The 24111-nt window shown below is 41.3% G+C and overlaps 1 protein-coding gene across 5 annotated transcripts in view; it reads left to right on the top strand.

The window, feature by feature from the left end:
• The window catches only part of LOC133047604 (band 4.1-like protein 3), a 226070-nt gene that overhangs the window by 161879 nt on the left and 40080 nt on the right, over nucleotides 1-24111 (top strand). For all 5 annotated transcript variants that reach the window (XM_061130904.1, XM_061130906.1, XM_061130902.1 and 2 more), the window contains 6 exons: nucleotides 6267-6371; nucleotides 7843-7885; nucleotides 14366-14441; nucleotides 16589-16807; nucleotides 17393-17480; nucleotides 23136-23288. In XM_061130904.1, the coding sequence (XP_060986887.1) occupies nucleotides 6267-6371; nucleotides 7843-7885; nucleotides 14366-14441; nucleotides 16589-16807; nucleotides 17393-17480; nucleotides 23136-23288 (684 nt within the window). The remainder of the gene's footprint in view (nucleotides 1-6266; nucleotides 6372-7842; nucleotides 7886-14365; nucleotides 14442-16588; nucleotides 16808-17392; nucleotides 17481-23135; nucleotides 23289-24111) is intronic.

The following is a 24111-nucleotide window of genomic DNA, read 5'->3' as shown; positions in this document are numbered from 1 at the left end:
GGTTTCATATACTGTTGTCTCTACTTTTGGAACTGTTTGAAATTCCCCAGTCCTGAAACATTTTGAAGTTAATTTTTAGAACTTGTTCCTCTAAGCAGAAAGGTAAAAGTGAAAATAAACATTTTAATATAAACTTCCCAGGTGATGCTGGTTGATAAGCTATACCTTGAGAACCAGTGTTTTACAGACATAAAAACCTTGGAGTAACTTTGACTTCGGGAAGTTTCATTAATGTTGCGGAAAGACTTGTTTCATCTGCTGTGTTTGAGTGGTGGTGATGGCTGTATCTTCATCTTCTCTATTAGAAACCCAATTTTAAGAGGAAAAAAAAAAGGATTGAGAGAGGGTAGTCCATCATTGGTTTGTTGTTGTTTAGTCACTAAGTCATGTCCAACTCTTTTGCAACACCATGGACTGTAGCCCACCAGGCTCCTCTTGAGATTTCTCAAGCAAGAATGCTGGAGTGGGTTGCCATTTCCTTCTCCAGGGGATCTTCCCAACCCAGGGATTGAACCAGTGTCTCCTGTGTTGGCAGGGAGGTTCTTTACCCACTGTACCATCTAGAAAGCCCATTGCTTTGTAACTGCAAAGCAAACTCAGCATTTCATGTTGTTCACATGTTAATAGTGAAGGATTACATGAACTGCGAATGCATTTGAGTCAGAGACATGACTTAACAACTCACAGGAAACAGCAAATGAGATTAAAAAGTGTTTGTCTCCAGTTAAGTAAATTGTCCATTGATTTTAGAATCAGTAAGTTCAGTCGCTCAGTCATGTCCAACTCTTTGCGACCCCATGAATCGCAGCACGCCAGGCCTCCCTGTCCATCACCAACTCCCAAAGTTTGCTCAAACTCATGTCCATCGAGTCGGTGATGCCATCCAGCCATCTCATCCTCTGCCGTCCCCTTCTCCTCCTGCCCCCAGTCCCTCCCAGCATCAGGGTCTTTTCCAGTGAGTCAACTCTTCACGTGAGGTGGCCAAAGTATTGGAGTTTCAGCTTCAGCATCAGCCCTTCTAATGAACACCCAGGACTGATCTCCTTTAGGATTGACTGTTTGGATCTCCTTACAGCCCAAGGGACTCTCAAGAGTCTTCTCCAACACCACAGTTCAAAAGCCTCAATTTTTCGGCACTCAGCTTTCTTCACAGTCCAACTCTCACATCCATACATGACCACTGGAAAAACCATAGCCTCGACTAGACGAACCTTTGTTGACAAAGTAATGTCTCTGCTTTTTAATGTGCTATCTAGGTTGGTCAAACTTTCCTTCCAAGGAGTAAGCGTCTTTTAATTTCATGGCTGCAGTCACCATCTGCAGTGATTTTGGAGCCCAAAAAAATAAAGTCTGACACTGTTTCCACTGTTTCCCCATCTATTTCCCATGAAGTGATGAGACCAGATGCCATGATCTTAGTTTTCTGAATGTTGAGCTTTAAGCCAACTTTTTCACTCTCCTCTTTCACTTTCATCAAGAGGCTTTTTAGTTCCTCTTCACTTTCTGCCATAAGGGTGGTGTCATCTGCATATCTGAGGTTATTGATATTTCTCCCAGCAATCTTGATTCCAGCTTGTGCTTCTTCCAGCCCAGCGTTTCTCATGAGGTACTCTGCATATAAGTTAAATAAGCAGGGTGACAATATACAGCCTTGATGTACCCCTTTTCCTATTTGGAACCAATCTGTTGTTCCATGTCCAGTTCTAACTGTTGCTTCTTGACCTGCATACAGGTTTCTCAAGAGGTGGGTCAGGTGGTCTGGTATTCCCATCTCTTTCAGAATTTTCCACAGTTTATTGTGATTTTAGAATAGCTCTGTCCAAAAAAGCATTTTTTAATCTACTAAATTCTTGATTCATTACAGCAACATATAAACACACCCTTTGAAAATTAGGTGCCTAGATTTGATCACTTCATGAACATCCTTTCTTTAGGAACCAAATATTTAACTCTCTAAAAGTTCCAGGTGACTGTTGAGCTTTAGTCATATTTTAGATATTATTACCCAAAGATGCACATGATGTCAAGCATGTAGAAATAATTGACTTGAAAAACTTCAATAATATGCTAGAAAAAAATCATCTGCATAAAAAGAGTCAGTGTAGGGGAGGTAAGAGTGATCACAGAGGGGATCCTATGTGGGGCTGGAAAATAGTCCTGTTTTGTGTCCTGTCTCAACCCCAGCCCTTGCCAGGGCCTTGCCCTTTACGTGTGCGGAAGCCCCGTCTGGGCTCTGGGGCAGCGAGCTGTGGTCATAGTGATGTTGGCCATGAGCACAGGGGCCCTGTAGCCTCGAGCCCGTGATCACCTGCCTTCTCGTGGAGTCTTTCATTCCCACTCAAGGATGAGCAGGAGTGAGAGGTGAGAGGTGTTTCTGGTGTCATCCTACTGGCTGGTGGCTGTGCTGAGATTTAGCAGATAGGAATTTCATTGTTCACACTGTAGTGAAAGTGAAAGTCACTCAGATGTGTCCAACTCTGCGACTCCATGGGCTATACAGTCCATGGAATTCTCTAGGCCAGAATATTGGAGTGGATAGCCTTTCCCTTCTCCAACGGATCTTTCCAACCCAGGAATTGAACCCAGGTGTACCACATTGCAGGCGGATTCTCTACCAGCTAAGCCACGAGGGAAGCCCAACCATCCATCGTAGGAGAGGTCAAACCAGTCAATCCTAAAAGAAATCAACCCTGAATATTCACTGAAAGGAACTGATGCTAAAGCTCCAATGATGTGAAGCGTTGATTCATTGGAAAAGACCCTGATGCTGGGAAAGATTGAAAGCAGAAGGGGATGACAGAGGACAAGATGGTTGGATGGCATCACCAACTCGATGCACGTGAGTTTGAGCAAACTCTGGGAGATGGTAAAGGACAGGGAAGCCTGTCATGCTGCAGTCCATGGGGCTGCAAAGTCAGACTTGACTAAGCAACTGAACAACAACAACAGCATTATAGTAGATTCTAAACAAACCATCTTGGTTCTTAGAGCCAAAACAGACAGAAACAAAACCCCTCAAACCCCTCAGTGTTAAGAATGGACCACTATGTTATTGTCTTAAGAACTGTTTGTTAATGAAAGAAAAAGAAAGTAATTTTGCCCTGAAGCTGGTTATTTCTATGTGGAAAACAACAGAAAGGATAAACTAATATGAATATAGAAATTTGTGGGAAAGGAAGCCTGAAAAGAATTTTGTGTGTGATTAAATTTAACTTAATTGAACGCATGCATTTTAATACTGTATTAAAGGTGTAAAATAGTGGAAAACTAAAAAGTATATGTTTGTGTGTGTGTATATAAATATATAGTGTCCAAATATGTTTAAGAAAAATATCTAGTCTATTCAAGAGAAAGCTGTGGGTCATTGTTGTTCAGTCACTAAATCATGTGACCCCATTTTTGACCCCATGAATTGCAGCACGCCAGTCTTCCTTGTCTTTCACGATCTCCTGGAGTTTGCTCAAATTCATGTCCATTGAGTCAGGGATGCCATCGAGCCATCTCATCCTCTATCACCCGCTTCCCCTCTTGCCCTCAATCTTTCCCAGCATCAGGGTCATTTCCAGTGAATCAGCTGTTTGCATCAGGTGACCAAAGTATTGGAGCTTCAGCTTCAGCATCAGTCCTTCCAGTGAATATTCAGGGTTGATTTCCTTTAGGACTGGTTTGATCTCCTTGCTGTCCAAGGGATTCTCAAGAGTCTTTTCCAGCAGCACAGTTTGAAAGCATCAATTCTTTTGTGCTCAGCCTTCTTTTTTGGTCCAACTCTCACATGGGTCATTAATAGAAATCAAATGGTGAGAAGCCAGAAAAGTAAGAACCAGTTAGCACAGTGGTCTCTGCCTGAGCTAACCTTTCCACCTTTTAAACAAAAGGAAGAAGAGAAATAATTATGCCTGCAGCATGATGAGAATAATTCCTCCATTGAGGACCTGGCTGAGGTCCTCTGGGTCAAAGAAAGTAGAAGTTTCTGTAGAGGAAAGTGTTTATTTGTGTTTGTTTTGTTTTTGCTCATTGAGAAAGTACTTGGCCAGACACTGGTGTTTATTTAGGGGTGTGTGTGTGTGTGTGTGTGTGTGTGTGTGTTGTGTATATTGTGTTCTGCTTTGAAGATCCAACCAGTCCATCCTAAAGGAGATCAGTCCTGGGTGTTCATTGGAAGGACTGATGCTGAAGCTGAAACTCCAATACTTTGGCTACCTTATGCGAAGAGTTGACTCATTGGAAAAGACCCTGATGCTGGGAGGGATTGAGGGCAGGAGGAGAAGGGGACAACAGAGGATGAGATGGCTGGATGGCATCACCGACTCGATGGACATGAGTTTGAGTGAATTCCGGGAGTTGGTGATGGACAGGGAGGCCTGGTGTGCTGCGATTCATGGGGTTGCAAAGACTGAGGGGTGGACATGGGGTCAGACACTACTGAGCAACTGAGCTGAACTAAAGCAGTTAGGCAATAGACATAATTGATCTAAAGAAAGAGCAGGGTATTTTTTTTTTAATTGTTTACTTATTTTGGCTACGGTAGATCTTAGTTTTGGCATGCGGGATCTAGTTCCCTGACCAGGGATTGAACCCAGGTCCTCTGCATTGGGAGTGGGGGTTCTTGGCCACTGGACCATCAGGAGAGTCCCAGAGCAGGGTATTTTAATGTTGTGCATGTGGTGAGTTGCTTCTATCCTGTCTGACACTTTGCAACCCTGTGGACTATAGCCCGCCAGGCTCCTCTGTCCGTGGGTTCTCCCAGTAAGAATACTAGAGTGGGTTGCCATGCCCTCTCCAGGGGAATCTTCCCAACCCAGGGATCAAACGCACATCTCTTGTGTCTCCTAAACTGGCAGGCTGGTTCTTTACTACTAGCACCACTTAGCACCATTTAGTACCAAGGATGTTTTATCAGCCCCACAAGGAGCCGTGTTTGTTCTCCTACAACAAAAAGGCAAACTGAGCCCTACATGACATGTTCTGCCACTTGTCAGTCACTTAGACTGATAACAGCTGACGTTTGTGGGATGCTTGATGTGCATAATCATTGGACCAAGTTTGCATGCTTTTGTTCTGGGAGATAGTGAAGGACAGGGAAGCCTGGCATGCTGCAGTCCATGGGGTCGCAAAGAGTCAGACATGATTGAGTGAACAACAATGCTGCAAAGAAGTAGATGGCGTCATACCCATTTTACAGAGGGAGAGGGGTCTGCACAGATGTAAGGGACATAAGGAAGATTCAGAATTAGATTTATCTGTTAAACTGATAAATACTGCCTCTCTCATCTAAGTCCTCTGAGCCTCTGTGCTCTTATCTCTTAAACTGGAGATCTTACCAATGGAAGCATCAGAAGAACCAGTTTGGTTTTTTTTGTGTGTGAAAACTTTATGATTTACTAAGCATTTTTCAGAAATAATATGCCATTATTTACAAATACAAGATTTAAACTAGCAGGCAGCATTTTGTTGTCATAGCATTTACTCATATCCGTTGAGTGTTAAGCAGTTTTGCTAACATGTAATTTATTTTCATACATTATTAAAGTTTATTCAAATACAACATTGATTATTTAGCTAGCTATAAACCAGGCTTCACTTTTCTATCCTAAATTTATCTTTTCTCCTAAATAGTCATGCTTGAGGGCCTGAGTAATTTCCAATATATTTGCGGTTGCACAGTAATACATACCATTTACAGATCTTCTGAATACTTTCTCTTTTGGCATGCCCATTGTTTATCAGTTTTCTTATTTTTCTCTTACTGCATTAAATCTTAGAGACAAATATGCGTAATGTACGAGATGTGAAATGTTGCTACTATGCAAACAAAAAGTAGTTTAGCTTAATTGCTGACGGTTAATCCATCTCAGACTCCAAGGCCAAGTTGAAAGGGCTTTGAAGTCTTACATGAAAACATGATAGATGCTGTGTATCACCATAAATTAAGCTGATGGATTTTTTTTCCCCAGATGATTGCCTTTTTTCCAGGCAAGAATACTGGAGTGGGTTGCCATTTCCTACTCCAGGTTATCTTCCCAACCCAGGAATCGAACCCTCATCTCTTGCATCTCCTGCAGTGGCAGGCAGATTCCTTACCACTGCACCATTAGGTCCACTCGATTCAGCCTTTTTTCTAGTTAAAAAGGAGATGGTGAATTGATCACACCCACTCATCATTTACTGAACAGTTATAACAAGCAACATTCTAAAGTGTACCCATTTTAATCATGGCAGTTGAAGAGCTTTTTTGGTAACTTGCTTTTCTGTTTTGTTCTTCATAGAAACGCTCCAGAGGCCAAGTACTATTTGATAAAGTCTGTGAACATCTGAATTTGCTAGAAAAAGACTATTTTGGGCTTACATATCGAGATGCTGAAAACCAGAAGGTGAGTGGTTCAAAGCAATAGAGAATCTTCTGGCTTCAGCTGCCCTTTACTGCAAAAAAGTGAACTGAAACTGAATCAGTAGATTGTATTCTCCACCCACTTCTCACACCCCTCCACCTCACATACACTGTGTGAGGCCCTAAATGCTTTTTATCACCTTATTTCTTCATGAAGGAAATTATCAACAACTTCCTTTAATCTTGAGTCTTTTGGAAACAGTCAGTGTTTCTACACATCACGCTTGAGTTCTTCATGCTTCCAGAAAAGCATTTTATATAGTGCTTTGGGGAGGGTATGATAATATTTCAGTGGATTTGAGCCACTGAGAATCAAATACATTGATACACAGAAAACATGTTCACTGAATGCCATTAATTCGTCTTATTATGCTTTCATATTCTTGCCGCATCACAATATGAGATGTGTCTTGTCTTAGGTATCCAGTCTACCTCCGTAGACTCTTAGAGCTGATGCAGCCTCTTTAGGCCTTTTCCTCACTTATCCTCTCAACCACCTGAAAAATGAGGAAGAAGAAATTGTCTCCTTAATGCTGGGAACTGAGCCACCACAATCGTGTTCATAAATGTTACTTGTTTGGTTGTCATTCTGTGAATCATACTTAATCTTGACTGAATTCACTGGATGATGTCTTAACTTCATCATTAAATGCCTGGGTGTTCTGATGAAGAAAATCATAAAGTCTCAAACAAGTGTTTGTTTGTTAGGAACACGTTCTAAGAAGGTGCTTTACAATCTATAATCATAGAAGTCACTACGTGGGGGCTGACTGTCTAGGACATCAGTGGGGTCATGTTACACGTAGCTAACTCTACGTGTTCTCAGGTTCTGCATCTGCAGATTCAACCAACAGAAGATCAAAAAATATTTTTTTAGAAAATTCCAGAATGTTCCAAAAACAGAATTTTTAATTTGCTGGTGTACCAGCAGCTCTATCGCATTTCCATTGTACTAGGTGTTAGAAATAATCTAGAGATGACTTCGAGTATATGAGGGGATTGCATAGGTTGTATACAAATACTGTGCCATTTCATGTCAGGGACTTGAGCATCCCCAGATTTCAGTGTCATCTGGGCCCTGTGACCAATCTTCTGCAGTGACTGGGGGATGGCTCTACCTTCAGTTTTTTTCTCCTAATTTGTTTGAACATAGAATCTGCCGTCTTTTCTCCTCTGTTTCTATGCTAGCTTGAATCCCTGAAGGCACTTGTGAAATAATTTTGTTCAGCCTCAATCCTGCGCGCACACACATCTTCTCACGAGACAAGAGCCCGCGCCCTCTTGGGACGAGTGAAGGCAGCTGGACATATTAGGGGCAGGACCCAGCTGGGGGCCCTTCCAGCAGCCACTCCCGGCTCCCTCCCAAATGCACTTAGCACGTGTCTCTACCCACTCAACACGAAGTCATTTCTCTTCTTCTCTGATTCATATTCAGACTCTCACTTCTTTTTCAGAACTGGTTGGATCCGGCTAAGGAAATTAAAAAACAGATTCGAAGTAAGTTCCTTTGGATTATTTTGTGTAGAAATGGGAGGAAGATTTTCAAACCACAGGCTTATCTGAATTAGTACTTCATATCCACGTGGCTGGTGTGGATACAGTATTTTGAAAGACAGATTAAGATCTCAAGTTTTATTTTTGGCAGATTTCTCTGGCTCAGATACCCATCACCCGTTATGAATTATTACAACCTGGGGATAAAATGACATGACTTTTGACCTCGTCCCTTGCCTGTACACAGATGTGAGATATGATTTAATCAAGTGGTGCCCCTGTTGACAATCATTTTAAAGTTCCAAACTTAATTATTAATGTTATATTATCCCTAACCAAAGTATGAAAGGCAAGCAATCAAGCTAGAAGTAACAGTCATTTAATAACAAGTCAGACTGTATTTTACTATCTGATGATAGCTTCTTTCCTTAGCCCCTAATGGCAAATTAAGAAATGCACATTTCACATTTCCTAATGGACAAAACAACTACAGGAGCAACACAGAAAGTTTAAAACAGGTAACTAATAAGTATTAGACAGGGTGCTAAATCTTAGTAGTAATTAAATGCTAATTAAAATGAGACATTTTTTCACCTATTCAGTGAAAATGGCACTTGTAGCATAGGGAGTTGAGAATGAAGAATTTTTTTTATTTTTAACGCTTTTCTATAGCTGTTGCTTTTTGCTATGGATAAATGGTAAAAGATAGATATACTTTATAGTTTCAAATAACTAGTTAATTTTTTCAAGCAGTTCATTTTTTATCAATAAAACCTAGTTTAATTTTCCAGAGCAAAGATTTTAAAATTTTAATAAATTCCCTGCACTGGCAATTTTGTACTCAATTGGGAGAAATATAACCCTTTAGGAAGACATTTTTTGTCAATAGTTATTAGAATTTAAAAGGTACTTATTCTTTGACCCCTAATTTTACTTGTAGAAGTGTTATCAGTGTATGTATTAGACAAGAGTATGTACATGTGTATACATGTAGAAAAGTTCATTATAATACCATTGGTATAGCAGAAAACTGTTTCAACTTAAATATCCATGTATAAGGAAATGATTAAATCGATCATGAAATAGCTATACCTTGAAATACTAGGCAACTATTAAATAGAATGAGATAGAATAAATATAGTTTTAGCTCTCATTAGTGAGACCTTAAAGAAATAAATCGTATTTGTTTAAACAGAATTATGCGTAGGGACTTCTCTGGCAGTCCAGTAGTTAAGACTCCATGCTTCCACTGTAGAGGGTGAGGGTTCAGAGAGCTAAGACCCCCACGTGCGGTGTGGTACAGTGCAGCAAAACAGAGTTATGCATGTATATAGGTATGTGGATTATTGGGAAGGGCATGAATGTTATTAATAGTAAATACCCCCCCAGAAATGTCCCTGCAAGGTAAGGGGTTGAAAACAACTAATTTTTTCTTTAATCCTTTTCTGTAGCTGTTGCTTTTTACTATAGATAAATGGTAAAAGGTAGGTATACTTTATAATTTCAAATAACTAGTTAATTTTTTCAAGCAGTTCATTTTTTTTGTCCATAAAATCTAGTTTAATTTTCCAGAGCAACTGATTCTATTTGGAGACTAAATTTAAGACCAGTTTATTAATAAGAGCATCATTCCCATTGAAGTTTTCAACAGTTTACTATTAAAAGAGAACAAATCTTTCTAGTACCTTTGAATGTGCTGAGACCTCCAAATACCCTGCGTGCAAATAAAAAGTAATTAGTAGTAAGCAATTTGAAATGGTTTAATGCTAGGTAATATCTCAAAATAGTGAATTTTTCCTTAGATATTAGAGAGCCTGATGAATTATTTGTATAATGAAAACATCTTCACCATATTTTTGAGAGGAATTTAATGTCATCACTAACAAGAAACTTGATAATGAAGTAGTTTGATAGAAGTAAATTGGGATTGAAACCAGGGAAAGCTACAGGTGTGATAAATAGGTGAAAACACACCTTTATCCAGAGAGGTCCAGTGAAAACTTTAAGATGATGAATATGTTCTGAGAACCTTTTTATGGAGTTATTAAAAGCAGATGTGCTAAAATATATCTTAGCATTTTGTGTGCTTTATTTAAGTTCTTTGTAGTCACCTAATTAATAAAATACTATTTCATACTTGGGTGATTTATAGTCACAAAGCACTTTGAAAATGTATTAAATGTTCAAGGATAAATCATAGTACTGTTGCAGGAAAGGCTGTATGTATCAACAGGTAGTTTTTTTGCTGTTAGTGGAATTCTTTTTTTTTCTTTCTCTATTTCCCATGTATCCCTTCTCCTACCTTTCTTTCTAAGAGACAAGCTAAAGGGACAATCAGACATGAGATTTAAAGGAAATTTTCCTCACATAGATTAGACAGTGTTTGTGACAGCAACATAAAACCAAGAGATAATCGTGCAAAGGAGGCACAGAAAATTGGGATTTTTTGGAAATGGAATTTGGTGTTTTTGTCTATATTTCTCATTGTTTCCTGTGTACTAAATACCTTCTTTCCACCAAAGTTACATTCTATTAGTATCAAGGCAGAAAAGTATTATCAGACCTCATGTAATTATTGTACAATCACCTTCTCTTCTAAACACACATAATAAAAGGACATTTCCATTATTTTTATGTTGTAGGCCCACAGTAGTTCTCTAGCATAAGATTTTCAAGACAATGGCAATGTAGCTGATAGAGATTTTAAATCACAAATTTATGAGAAATAGAAAATTCTGAGCCTGTAGAGTTTGTTCTTATAAAAAAAAGTCTTATTCCAGTCATCTTTTATGCCTAAAATTAAGATCTAAAATTTTTGAATCTACTATCTTAGGATATAGTGTATTTACAATATAGTGATTTCATGATATAGAATATATGATAGTCATTTATGCTATAAACGTAGTATATTTAGACATTTTAAGATTTGGCAGGCACAGAAGACTAAAGTTAGAATTTTTGCATAATAATGAATTCTCTTCAGTTTCACAGTTTTCTAATTATCATAAATTTGTAATTTAAAAGCCTATATCAGTGTTATAGAATGTAATTTTTATGCACTGAGACTCTTCCAATTCCAAAGTCTCTAACCAGAGTCATCATTTGAGCAGATTCAGCCTCACAGGCCTATTTATGGCATAACCATAGCTTCTCAGTGATTGGTTCCTACCAAACTCTCCATGGGGATATGTATTTCAGTTTAAATCTGCCTTGCATATTAATTTCAAATTTTATGCCTCATTTCACTGGATTTTTTTCCCCTTGATTATGATATAGATTATATTTTCTTTAAGCTTTCCCACTTTTCAAAATAATGTCCTATGAGACCTCATTGTCATTTGAGTTATAATCTTCAGTTCAGTTCAGTTGCTCAGTCGTGTCTGACTCTTTGAGAACCCACAAACTGCAGCATGCCAGGCTTCCCTGTCCATCACCAACTCCCAGAGCTTGCTCAAACTCATGTCCATTGAGTCAGTGATGCTATCTAACCATCTCTTCCTCTGCCAGCCCCTTCTCCTCCTGCCCTCAATCTTCCCAGCATCAGGGTCTTTTCCATGAGTCAGCTCTTTGCATAAGGTGGCCAGAGTATTGGAGCTTCAACTTCAGCATCAGTCCTTCTAGTGAATGTTCGGGATTGATTTCCTTTAGGATGGACTGGTTTGATCTCCTTGTGGAGATCAGAGCTGTGGAGTAGAGTAGAGTGGAGCCTAGGGATTGGCATTTTTACCAAGCCCCTCAGATGCTTCTCAGGCCCACAGTCCTTTGAAACTCACTTTCCTGTAATGAGGATTTTTGCATTGAAATATCTTTCTTCTATTTTTATTACCTCTTAGTTTCCAACTTAGAGTGTTTACCCTGAATTTATTATGAGTTTGTTTAATTACATTGCTAAATGATTCATTGGATTCACTTTGAAGTGGATGAAAATTATAAAAGAGCAGTAAATCCATTTCCCATAACTAATCCATTAGCTTTCATTCCAGTTGCTTGGGGGTGAGCCAGCTCCCATTATGAACTTCACCATTGGCAAGTGTTCTGTTTTAGCAGGAAGTGAATAGGAATCAATAGGAGAGTAAAATCAAACCAGATTATTTTTAGAATAACAGGAGGACTCTTTCGAGAACAGGGGGAAAAATAATCACTAAGAATACATTTGATTGACAGATATGTTATGACTTGTAACTCTTAGGGCCGGTGTTTTGGGAATATTTTCTGGGTGGTTTAGAAATGACATGAAACACCCAGTAATACCTGGTCCTATGCTAAGTCCTTTATAAGTCAACTTAAGAGGGATCCCTGCCAGGTGGAAGTCTAAATGTAATATGAGTAATAATGTCAAGAACAAACCATTAATAAATGGACCATGCCATTGATGACAGAAACACAGGTAACCTGTGCAGCCTGTGCTACTCAAGCAAGAGAATAGTGCAAAGGATAGAGCTGGTGCATACTTATCATGCTGTCACTGTTTTTTTGTTGTTGTTTTTTTTTTTCATTTATTTTTATTAGTTGGAGGCTAATTACTTTACAGTATTGTAGTGGTTTTTGCCATACATTGACATGAATCAGCCATGGATTTACATGTGTTCCCCATCCCAATCCCCTCTCCCGCCTCCCTCCCCATTCGATCCCACTGGGTCTTCCCAGTGCACCAGCCCTGAGCACTTGTCTCATGCATCCAACCTGGGCTGGTGATCTACTTCACCCTTGATAGTATACTTGTTTCAGTGCTGTTCTGTCAGACATGCTGTCACTTTTCTTGTGAATATTTGGGAAGAACTCTGGCAGAGAATGGAGCTTCCAGGAGTCATGGAATGAGGAGGCAAGGTGGGGTGTGTTAAAAGTCTAGGAAAGAGCTTCCCTGGTGGTTCAGTGGTAAAGAATCTGCCTGCCAATGCAGCGGTCATGGCTTCAATCCCTGGCCTGGGAAAATCCCATGTGCCGAGGAACAACTAAGCCCCTGCGCCACACCTACTGAGCCCGTGCACCCCAACTAGAGAATAGCGCTCACTCGACACAACTGGAGAAGGCCCACATGCAGCAACAAAGACCCAGAGCAGTCACAAGTAAAATAAAGAAAGAAAGTCTCGGAAGGTGTTTGAAGCATAAGGGTGGGACTGCAAGGACACGAATCACAGAGCAAAAGGAAGAGTGTGGCTCAGAGGAAAGGCCTCCAGCACCAAAGCCGGGAGACCCAGAGGCTCTTCTCTGCAGCCACTCAGAACCAGCAGGCCCTCACGGTGTGCTCACTGGGTGGAGAGAGCAAAGGAAAACAGTTCCCAGCCCAGGAGCACCCAGGCCTCGGTAATGTGCCACGTTAAAAGGTCAGACGGAAAGAGCAAGATGAAAATACGTGACAGGCTGACCAGAGGGAGAGTTAAGTGTAGAAAAGAAGAAAAAATGGTTTGGTTTTTTTTCCCACATTTAAGGTCATAAACCCGGTTAAGTGTATATAAGTAGTGAAAGTGTTAAGTCGCTCAGTCGTGTCCAACTCTCTAAGACCCCTTGGACTGTGACCCACCAGGCTCCTCTGTCCATGGAATTCTCCAGGCAAGAATCTTGGAGTGGGTAGCCATGCCTTTCTCCAGGGAATCGTTCCGGACCCGGGGATCGAACCTGGGTCTCCTGCATCACAGGTGGATTCTTTACCTTCTGAGCCAGAGAGGATAAATCAAAGGCAGAGCTCAGGGAGGCTCTTAATGTCTCACCTATGTGTGTAGACTGGCCCGAGAACAGGTGCCAGTGAGCTGAGGTCTGGTTGACCCGCTTCCCCGCTGGAGAGGCCAGAAGAGATGCCAGAGGAAGAGGAATGGCAGCCTGCAGTGAGGACCCATCCTGATCAGGATGATCAGGGGATGATAAGGAGGGGTGGGTTTGGGGATGCACAGAAAATACCCCCAGTGTCTCTTTAATCAGAAACTTTCCCGAGTCAGAAGAGAGCTTTCCGAATGACCCATAGAGCAGGTCATCCCTTAATATGACAGCAGACCTTTCCTGTAAAATAAAAATATTTTGAACAGTCCCTTGACACATGTTGTTAGGGGATCTGATCCGTACAAATGAAGCAGACAAGACAAAGGTAACAGGTTTATCTCTGCAGTGTTGGGATATGAGCTCCTCAGAGCTTCAGAGGATGGAGCCAGTCAGCTCCAGACTTGTCCAATTGAGGCCTTTCCGTATCATTTACTATTTTCCCCTCTTCCCAAAGCCTGCCTTCATCCCTGAGAAAAGGAGCAAGTTTAGTCAATTTCCTTGCTGGTTAGAAGCTCTAGTAAAGGATTTGATGGGAGAGAAGATTAGAGACTGAATGAAGTTGCTGCTTTACCTGCGGATTTCACTGAACAGAAAAGTCACCATTTTCCAGGGATGATTCAGAGTTGCCAGCGAGTTCGTGCCTAGAGTTAGGACAGCTCTAGCTATCAGTATAATAAGTACAAAGGGATTGTCTGCAATTTTGTTATAAATTTTTTCTCCTCTCCATAGGTGGTGCTTGGCACTTTTCGTTTAATGTGAAATTTTACCCACCAGACCCTGCCCAGCTCTCTGAGGATATTACCAGGTATTTGAAAGTTGGCTGTGAAAAAGGCAGTCATGTTGGGGGCTGTGCTTCTCTTAAATTCCCGGGAAGGGAGCAGGCTTACACCTGGTGAACCTCTTAGTCCTCAGCACCCAAAGGGCAAACAGAAGACAGCTGAATGGGAACAAACATCTGATAAGAAGATTTGCCCAATCGTATCTGTTCACAGTTGAATCTTTGGTGTTAAGCTGATACTTCCCACTGCCTGACCCTAGTGGGGAAACACATGGAATTGAGATGCTGTCATCCTCCCACTGCAGTCAAATTGGATGGGATTCAGCCTGAAATAATATGGCAACTCCTGGTGCTCCTGCTTTAAAACTTAGAAATGTGTCTTTAGATGCGTATGCCTTTGTATATAACCAGTCTGATACGTTGGTGGCTGTTTTGTGTATTTGTGTATGTGTACACACAGGCATGCACACACACCCAAATACACATAAACACATGCACATTTAAGAGTTTACCTTCCATGCCTTCGGAATACAAGGAAAGTGATTCATTTGTTTTGGGGAAAGAACGTTTAAAAAGGAATGTCTGTCTGGCCTGGTGGCTGAGCTTTGAGTGAAAGGAAGAATCTTTTTATGAAGTGATCCTGGGTTTGCTGCATGTCTTTTTAGGCCTCTCTGAGTGCTGTCTGCTTTGGAATCCCAGGTTTTCTCACTGTGTTTTGTAGTAAGTTTATAAGCAGTCAGAGTGATACTACACAGTGTGGCTGTACATCCTTCTTGGCAAGCTTTTCAGGAAAGAGAAATCACTCAAAAAGTTTCGGTCACTTGCTATGACGAAAAATAATTCCAGTAAACATGTCGGAGAAGAGGAAAAACTAGTTCCAGAAGATTTCTTTTATATTTACATTAAATCAAAGAACAATTTATAATTTCTTATTTATATATACATTCTAGTAATGTTGAGGGACCATTTAATTGTTGCTAATTTGTGGTTAGACAGCCTGTATATACTTGGATATGGAATCTAGTGCATGATTCCTTTCTATTTATGTCATGTTTGTTGTTGTTCAGTCGCTAAGTCCTGTTCAACTCTTTGTGACCCCACAGATGGCAGCACGCCAGCCTTCTCTGTCCTCTACTTTCTCCTGGAGTTTGCTTAAATTCATGTCCATTGAGTCGGTGATGCTGTCTAACCGAATAGAACCTGTGAAATTTGTAGAAATTTTTGTATCTAGATTACACAGCATTTATATCATCAGCTTTTAAAGCCATATTGAAAGGGGACCTTAAGGCTTAATCATAGCCCTCAGTTTCAGCAGATTAACAGTTTGTTTCTTATGTGAAAAGTGCAAGGTATATTTTATTATTTATACTCATATGCTGGGCCATGAAGAGTATCATTAAAATTCATCAATGTTCCCATTTACCATGGAGTCTTCTGCAATTAGTATTATATCCTAACTCTTAGAAGCAAAATAACAGAAGATAAAAGTCAACTATTATTGGAGATATTTAATATTGGCAAATTTATACCAAAGGTGTTCTGGATTTCCCCAGTTTAAAATTGTTTACTTTCAGTGATGAGATTTTAAGTGCAAATTCTTCAAAGTTAGTCTTCATAACAGTTGAATAAGTTATCAACATTTAAAAAAATGAGACTTTAACACAGGAGAAGGCATCCACTATAAAGAGACCCTTATTTCAGGATGCAGGAGGTGGCAAGCCGTGTTTGTGATGGCACAGCCACTGTTTATCTTGGTCCTATGGCAGGACCTTTCATCTAGATAGCAAAACGAGCCTTCCTTTAGGCGTTGGGGCCTCATCATTATATTTAAGAGCACTGTTTTAATATTAGAATTGCTTTCCCCCTGCCCAGAGAGCTTGACCTTCAACATCACCTTAGTGTTAGAGGAACAGTCCGTAGGTTTCCTTTACCTCGTGCATCATGAATGCATCTGTGTTTGATGACGAACATGGAGTTGCCGCTAGATGCCCTTAAATATTACATTTTGTGGCCAAGTGTATTTTCCCTTGGTATGGAGATCCAAATAGAGATGCTGGACAGTGTATCCCAGCGGGTCGTTCCGCAGGGAGAGGTTGCTTGCTGCCCACCGGGGCTGTGCGGGCTCCTTTCCAGTCTCCTAACTGACCTTCTGCCCGCCCCCTGGCCCCCGGAAGGTACTACCTCTGCTTGCAGCTGCGCGACGACATCGTGTCCGGCAGACTGCCCTGCTCCTTTGTCACGCTGGCCCTGCTGGGCTCCTACACCGTCCAGTCGGAACTGGGCGACTACGACCCGGACGAGTGTGGCAGTGACTACATCAGTGAGTTCCGCTTCGCCCCAAACCACACGAAAGAACTGGAAGACAAGGTCATCGAGCTGCACAAGAGCCACAGGTGAGCGGCAGGGGCCCCGAGAGCATCCTGTCTGAGCTGTGCTCCGTGGGTGGGCGTCCCCTGCTTCTCCTGGGACCTCCAGGTTAATGCCTTGAGGATGGGACACAGTGGAGTGAGGTTCTGGGTCTGATACATTCTGGGTAGTTGGAGGTTCCGCTCCCACTTAGGATGTCTTTGTGCTGTTTCAGCTAAAAGTCATTTTTCTGATATTCTCCCCCCTACCCCACCTCCTTTAGAGCACAAATCAGTGTCTCTCTGGGAACTTGCACGTGAGCTAAGTAGGAAATATTACAGCCCCACCAGGTTCAAAGTCTTCCCTGGTGGCTCTGGGAGTAAAGAATCCGCCTGCAATGAGGGAGACCCAGGTTTGCTCTCTGGGTCAGGAAGATCCCCTGGAGAAGGAAATGGCAACCCTGTCTAGTATTCTTGCCTAGAGAATTCCATGAACAGAGGAGCCTGGTGGGCTACAGTCCATGGGATCACAAAGAGTTGGACATGACTGAGCAACTAACACTTTCTTTCACCAGGTTTATATTTAAAAAAAAAAAAATAGTGTTATAATCAATACTTTTCATTTCTTATCAGAGGAATGACGCCAGCAGAAGCAGAGATGCATTTTTTGGAAAACGCCAAAAAACTCTCCATGTATGGGGTCGATTTACACCATGCCAAGGTATACACTTTAACACTTCAGATTTTCTGATTTCATGGAAGTGTGTACAAGGCCCAGTTGTCACAAATGTTGTGTGCTAAGTTGCTATGTATACCCTTGTTCTATACATCCACCAGGCAGTCAGTAAATTCTTGTTAAATTTTTAAAACTGTCTATAAAGTTTGGGCTTCCCTGGTGGCTCAAATGGTAAAGAATCTGCCTGCAATGTTGGAGACCTGGGTTCGATCCCTGGATTGGGAAGATTCCCCTGGAGAAGGGAATGGCAACCCATTCCAGTATTCTTGCCTGGAGAATTCCATGGACAGAGGTTATAGTCTGTGTAATCACAGAGTCGGACACAACTGAGCTACTAACACTTATTTTCATAAGGTTTAGATGCTGTGACAAAGAATCAGTGCTTTGAAATAAGAGGATTATTTTGGAGTTCAAGTAAAGTTAGCCAGCCAGGCTAAGTCAATGGATCAGTTGTTGAGGCTATATCTTGGTTCCAGGGTCTCGGGAAGAGAGAAGTTGGGGTTGGAAGATAGGCAGGTTAAGGTTGGGGAGAAAGTGCTAGCTGCTTTTATTCCCTGTCACACTTTTCCTGGAATCTTTGTATTTTTCAACAGTGAGAGAGTGAGCATTGGAATGTTAGTCTGTTATCTAACAGCTATGAATAGAAGCTTTCCTGAAATCTTGTATCATCAAAGCCTAGAAGATATGGTAGGCTCTTAGAGATGGATTCTGGTCCTACAGCAGTGTTGAAGAGATCCATGCTTGAAATTGGGGGGCAGCTGCTTCTGACTTGGACGGATACAATGACATCCTCCTAGGTGGGGACATGCCTGGACTTCTGGTGGACAGAGTGGTATTGTCTCACGGTCCAGACCACACAAGAACATGCATGTAACAGGCTTCCAGGCGAGCGAGTGTCTTATACAGTCAAATTTGGGGCCAATAAATGAAGATGGTTTTGGCAGGCTCTGTTCAGGCAAACATTTCAACAACACTGGGGACCCCTGGGAGGGAAATACATGATCTTTCTGTTGATGCTGCATTTGGGAAGCTGATGGGTTTAGAATGAGTTTGGACAAGATAATAGTGAGGAGCAAATGAGCGCCATTCTGACTAGGTTTGTCTGTGGATCATTTGTACATCACTCAGAATGAGCAACTTCTGAGGCCCGAAAGCCCCAACACGAGCAGGATCTCTGAGACTTGGCTGGGGCTTCACGGGGGGATGCTGGTACCGCAGAGCCAAGAGCCCTGACATTTGTGTGTAATTACAACAGCAGGAGTAGCTCTGTTTACTTGCCAGTTAATTATTACAGGCTTTCACTTACTTGGCCCTCAGATCACATAGCGTTTTATAGTTTTAGGTCAGCTATAAGGTAGGATGAGGAATTAAAAAAGAAAACAAGGACACGCACTAAGATTGTTTTTCTCAGGGTTTTTCCCTGCATGGCCAAAAGATAAAGAAACAAGACAAAAATGAAGGTAGCTTAGAAATTGGAGTGAATCAAAAGCTATTTTTGATACATACGATGACTCACTCACTACCCAGGGAGAATAAATAAATGAAAGGTGAGGGCCTCTGTTTAGGAGAAGCGCAGCTCAGGATGTGTCACTGTTCCTGTCGGGAAAATGAAGCCACTTAACATGGCTGTAATGACTAAATTAAAATAGATGGCTGGTTTTTCATTCGATAATGTGATTTGAAATTAGGCCAATTAAAAAAGAAAGAATTAAGGAAGTGCCAGTGCCGCTTGTGATAGGATTTCATCTGAATGCTAAGTATAACAAACGATATGGTTATGGACTTCATTTTCTCCTGCAGCCGCCCTCCATCATTTCAAGGAGGAAATTTACCGAATTATATTAAAGCTAATTTCCGGCTATACGTGAGATGCTTCTCTTCTGTGGATAAGTTTCGAAACGCCCTGAGTTTTAGGACCTAGTTAGAAATTCTGAACTGTGATCTTGGACTCAACAGCTCTCAATGAAGAATAAATAACCTACATTCGGTGAAGGTGCCTTGTTTTGGAAAAACCTGTTTTTAATGCTTTGTTTTTTTCTTTAAGAAGACTGTCTCTGCTTTTTGGTCATTTAACATCACTCTGAATAGGCTCTGTCAGAGTCATTTATTTCATACAAGATTCAGAAATGTAGATATAAATCTATATTGGATATCCTGTGGACCAGGAGATAATAAAGGATGGGGTTGGAACAGTGCTTTTATTTATTATTATTTTTTTTTTTGGAACAGTGCTTTTAGATTGAGGAATATTAGATTTGTTTATTTTAATTGGGACAGGCTGAGACTGTCCAGGTCTTTCATCAATGCTCCCTGCTAAACACATGTCCCCAGACGCATGGTTATAGCTTTCGATACAGTTTGTCAAGTTACTGCCTCAATGCTATGGACTGCAGCAGAAACCTAGATACCAAAGTGAAAGTCGCTCAGTTGTGTCTGACTCTTTGCGGCCCCATGGACTATACAGTCCATGGAATTCTCCAGGCCAGAATACTGGAGTGGATAGCCTTTCCCTTCTCCAGGGGATCTTCCCAACCCAGGGATAGAACCCAGGTCTCCCACATTGCAGGCAGATTCTTTACCAACTGAACCATAAGGGAAGCCCCTAGATATCAAAAGTATCCATTTTTTAATCAACAAGAACCTATTGGATAGCACATGGAACTCTGCTCAATGTTATGTGGCAGCCTGGATTGGGGGTGGGGTTTGGAGGAGAATAGATACATGTGTATGTATGGCTGAGTCTCTTCAGGCATCACCTGAAACTATCACAGCATTATTAATTGGCTACACACCAAAACAAAAAGTTCAAAAGAAAAAAAAAAAAATAATCCATTTTTTGGTTGCTATGCCTTTAGTGAAATGGAAACATTCATCCAATTTTAAGCTCTGCTTATTCCTGACGTTTTCTTTCTTCGTTTGCTTTTTCTTCCAACCCATTCGTAGTAGTTTAATATGTGCTAGGCTGGTGCCGTGCTGAGCACATAGGTCACTGAGATAAACAGCAGGTTCTCCGCCAGCCTGGGTCGGGGGGAGGAGGAGGAGGAAGGGGAGTTTGGGGCAGCACACTTGCCCGCGGTGTGCTGGCCGCAGTGATGATATGGGGCCACAGGAGAAGTGTGTGTGTTGGAGGCCCCACGATTAGTTTCCCACCTTCTCATGGTTCAAAGACACTCATGAGTGATGTATAACCAATAATAATGGAAGAGGTTGTAAATGTCCAAAGGCGTTTTTCCTACACTAGTTCTTTATCACAAAGACCATGACTCAGGAGCACTTATTCCAGCAGCCCTGCGCATGCACACATGTCTGCTTGAGGCCTGAGGGGTCACCTGGGTGGTCCCGAGAGCAGATCATCTGGATCTAAGCATCCACCATGCCCGCTATGTCCAGTGTCAGGTGAGAGCTCTGTAAATTGCTCTTGTAGTTACAGCCCTTGATAAATGGTGGGTGGTCTCTGCTCTCTGAATTCCCCTGAAATCTGATTACGTTGTCATATCCTGCTATCAGTTCCTTCCGCCTCTCTAGAGTGAGGTCGTGTCTAATGGAGTGATACGTTTCCAAGGAGAAATGTTTCATTTTAAGTCAATTAGATTGTGTGTGTAACCTCACCATGCCCAGAGAGGGACCAGAATACTTATTTTGACTCTGGAAATGTTCCTTCTGTGCTTTGTACTGGCGGGACTTAGGATGTCAGTCCACCCACCCCCATACGGATGAGTCAGAAGCCCCTGTTTGGATTCTTTTGCGTGTCTCTCCCCACTTTGCTGGGGCTGCAGTGACTCAAAGTGAGACAGCCCTGACAATGACGTGTCCCCAGACCTCAGCTTTGCCTCTCCGTGACCCTGTTTTCCAACAGCCAGTGAGAAACAGGTGGGGGGCCCATCTCACACACAGCCCCGCCTTCTGGACTTTGTCGTTAGCCCATGTAGGACATCACTGATACTCACTTCACCCTGATCTCACCTGAACACAACATTGGGGGGACACAGACGGGTCGTGGGGTGTCTCCTGAGCTTCACATAACGTCTCTGATGACCCCCGGGACCCCTCATCACACCTCCCTAGGAAATGACCTAAAGATGTAGTATGCAGGTAGCTAAAACAAGTGAAAATACAGCACGATCCCCCTTTTGCATTTTTTTTTTTTTAAAAAAAGAGGCCTAGGACTTCCCTGGTGGTCCAATGGTTAAGACTTCACCTTCCAATGCAGGGGATGTAGGTTCAATTCATCTGCTCGGGGAGCTAAGATCCCCACATGCCTCGCAGAGAAAAGCAATAGTGTAACAAATTCAATAAAAGACTTTAAAAAAAATCTGCATCAAAAAAAATCTATTAAGAACAAACCTATACATATATATTAAGTGCATCTGTATTTTTTGTACGTGAACCAAGTGATTAAGTGAGCACCAGTGGGTGGTAAGTTTATGTTGGGGGCCTGTTAGGGAGGAGGTGCAGACTTTAAAAAACTATTTTATACTCAAATTTTATAATAGTATATTAAAAAAGTCAAGGCTCTTTTTAAAGCAACAAACCCCAAAACACTCATAGTAAAGGATGGGGCCTGTCTGCTAGTGTCCATATTAGTTAAGTACTGCCCCTGGAAACAGGCTGCTCATATTCAGCTGGGATGGAAATCTAACCTTTCTGTGCCTTGGTCTTCTTGCCTATAAAGTAGGAATAATAAGAGCAACTAGCTCAGAACAATGCTAGTGAAGATTAGTAATGTATGTAAAGTGGTCCAGCCAGGCCTGGCACCCAGCGACGAGAACCCAGGCTCTGAACACCACTGTGATTAATACACCTTCACCTGGGTGGCGTTCTCTATGTGCAATGTGGACATCGCAAGTCCAAGATACCTGGGTGAACAGAGTTTCCACTAACAGATCTCCATAGCAATGAATATCTTCATCAGAAGGCTATTATTTAGTGGTAATATGTTTTAAATGGCTGCAGTATTTTTCATACTTAAATCTGAGCTACAGGCAAGCCTTTTATAGCTTCCAACCTGGAGGCTTAAATAGTGTACCCAGCCATAAATGGAAATAGATGAGTTGCTCATCCTTCATTTTTTTTTTTTTTTTTGAATCTTGTCTTTTGTACTGGGGTACAGCCGATTAACAATGTTGGTAGTTTCAGCTGAACAGCCAAATGAAAGCAAAAGTAGCTCAGTCGTGTCCGACTCTTTGTGACCCCATGAACTATGCAGTCTGTGGAATTCTCCAGGCCAGAATACTGGAATGAGTAGCCTTTCCCTTCTCCAGGGGATCTTCCCAACGCAGCGATCAAGCCCAGGTCTCCTGCATTGCAGGTGAATTCTTTACCAGCTGAGCCACCAGGGAAGCCCAAACAGCCAAGGGATTCAGCAATACATAGACACATATTACATTTTAACTGTCTTTCTAGATGACCATTTTTGTAGATGCATTATTTTTCTCTATGGCTTTGATACTCTAACTTTGTCTTCTAAAAGATAGCATGTAGTTGAATCCAATTTAGGCCTCTGTTATCATTCATTGATCTCTTTATTCTTGTGCCATGTATCACATGATGCAGTTGCATTTCATTTAAAATATACTTTGATACCTGATAAGCCTAGGACTCCTTCATTACCATTCCTTGTTTCTCGCTGCTGTTTTTCAGGATTCTGAAGGAGTCGACATCATGTTAGGAGTGTGTGCAAGTGGTTTGTTGATATATCGTGACCGACTTCGCATCAACAGATTTGCCTGGCCAAAGGTTCTAAAAATTTCATACAAACGGAACAACTTTTACATTAAGATCCGGCCAGGAGAGGTAAGTAGACCCCAATTTGCATGTACTTTGGGAAGAAAGTTAGCAAAGAACCAACAGAAAATTTTTCTAAAATTTTTTTAGTAGAAATTTACCTGGCCACCAGCTTTATTAGGATAACTTTGTGACAGTAGATAGTCAATAAAAGTATTTCATATAAATCTTTAAGAAGAGTTCAAAAATGAAAATTCATAATTACATTGTTATTTGCACCCATGGACTTTATTTGTGGGTTACCCTAGTGTAGTGGCTCAGTGGTAAAGAAGCTGCCTGTCAATGCAGAAGTGGGTTCTATCCTGGGTCAAGAAGATCCCCTGGAGAAAGAAATGGCTATCTACTCCAGTATTCTTACCTAGGAAACCCCATGTACAGAGGAGCCTGGCAGGCTTCAGTCCATGGGGTCTCAAAGAGTCAGACATGACTTAATGACTGAACAACAGCAACTCTTATTTGTAAAATATTTAATAATAAAATAAAAAATAAAAGTTTGTCTATTTAATCCTAAACCAAGAGGTTTCAAGACTTTTCTGATAAGATTAATGAATGTGAAAGACAAAAGAATGATCAAACAGAAGTTTAAATCCCCTGCTCACGTGTTTGGAACATGGCAGGACATAGTGAGTTATAGCTAACTGACTAAGAGAATTTACTGTAGGTTTGTCCAAAAAACAGTAATGCATAAAATCTTATCTTCCCTTTTTATTGTTTTGTTCTAATTTTTCCCCATTGCATACATTAATTGAATGATTTTTTTTCCTTTTGCATATTTTAGTGTAAAAGCAGGATTCATGAATAATGTTTTGTATTTTTTTGTGCTGTGGTAGAA

The sequence above is a fragment of the Dama dama genome, chromosome 27 (genome assembly GCF_033118175.1).
Source record: "Dama dama isolate Ldn47 chromosome 27, ASM3311817v1, whole genome shotgun sequence".
Lineage (NCBI taxonomy): Eukaryota > Metazoa > Chordata > Mammalia > Artiodactyla > Cervidae > Dama > Dama dama.
Note: the sequence above shows the minus strand (reverse complement) of the source record. Positions and strands in the feature narration are given on the sequence as shown.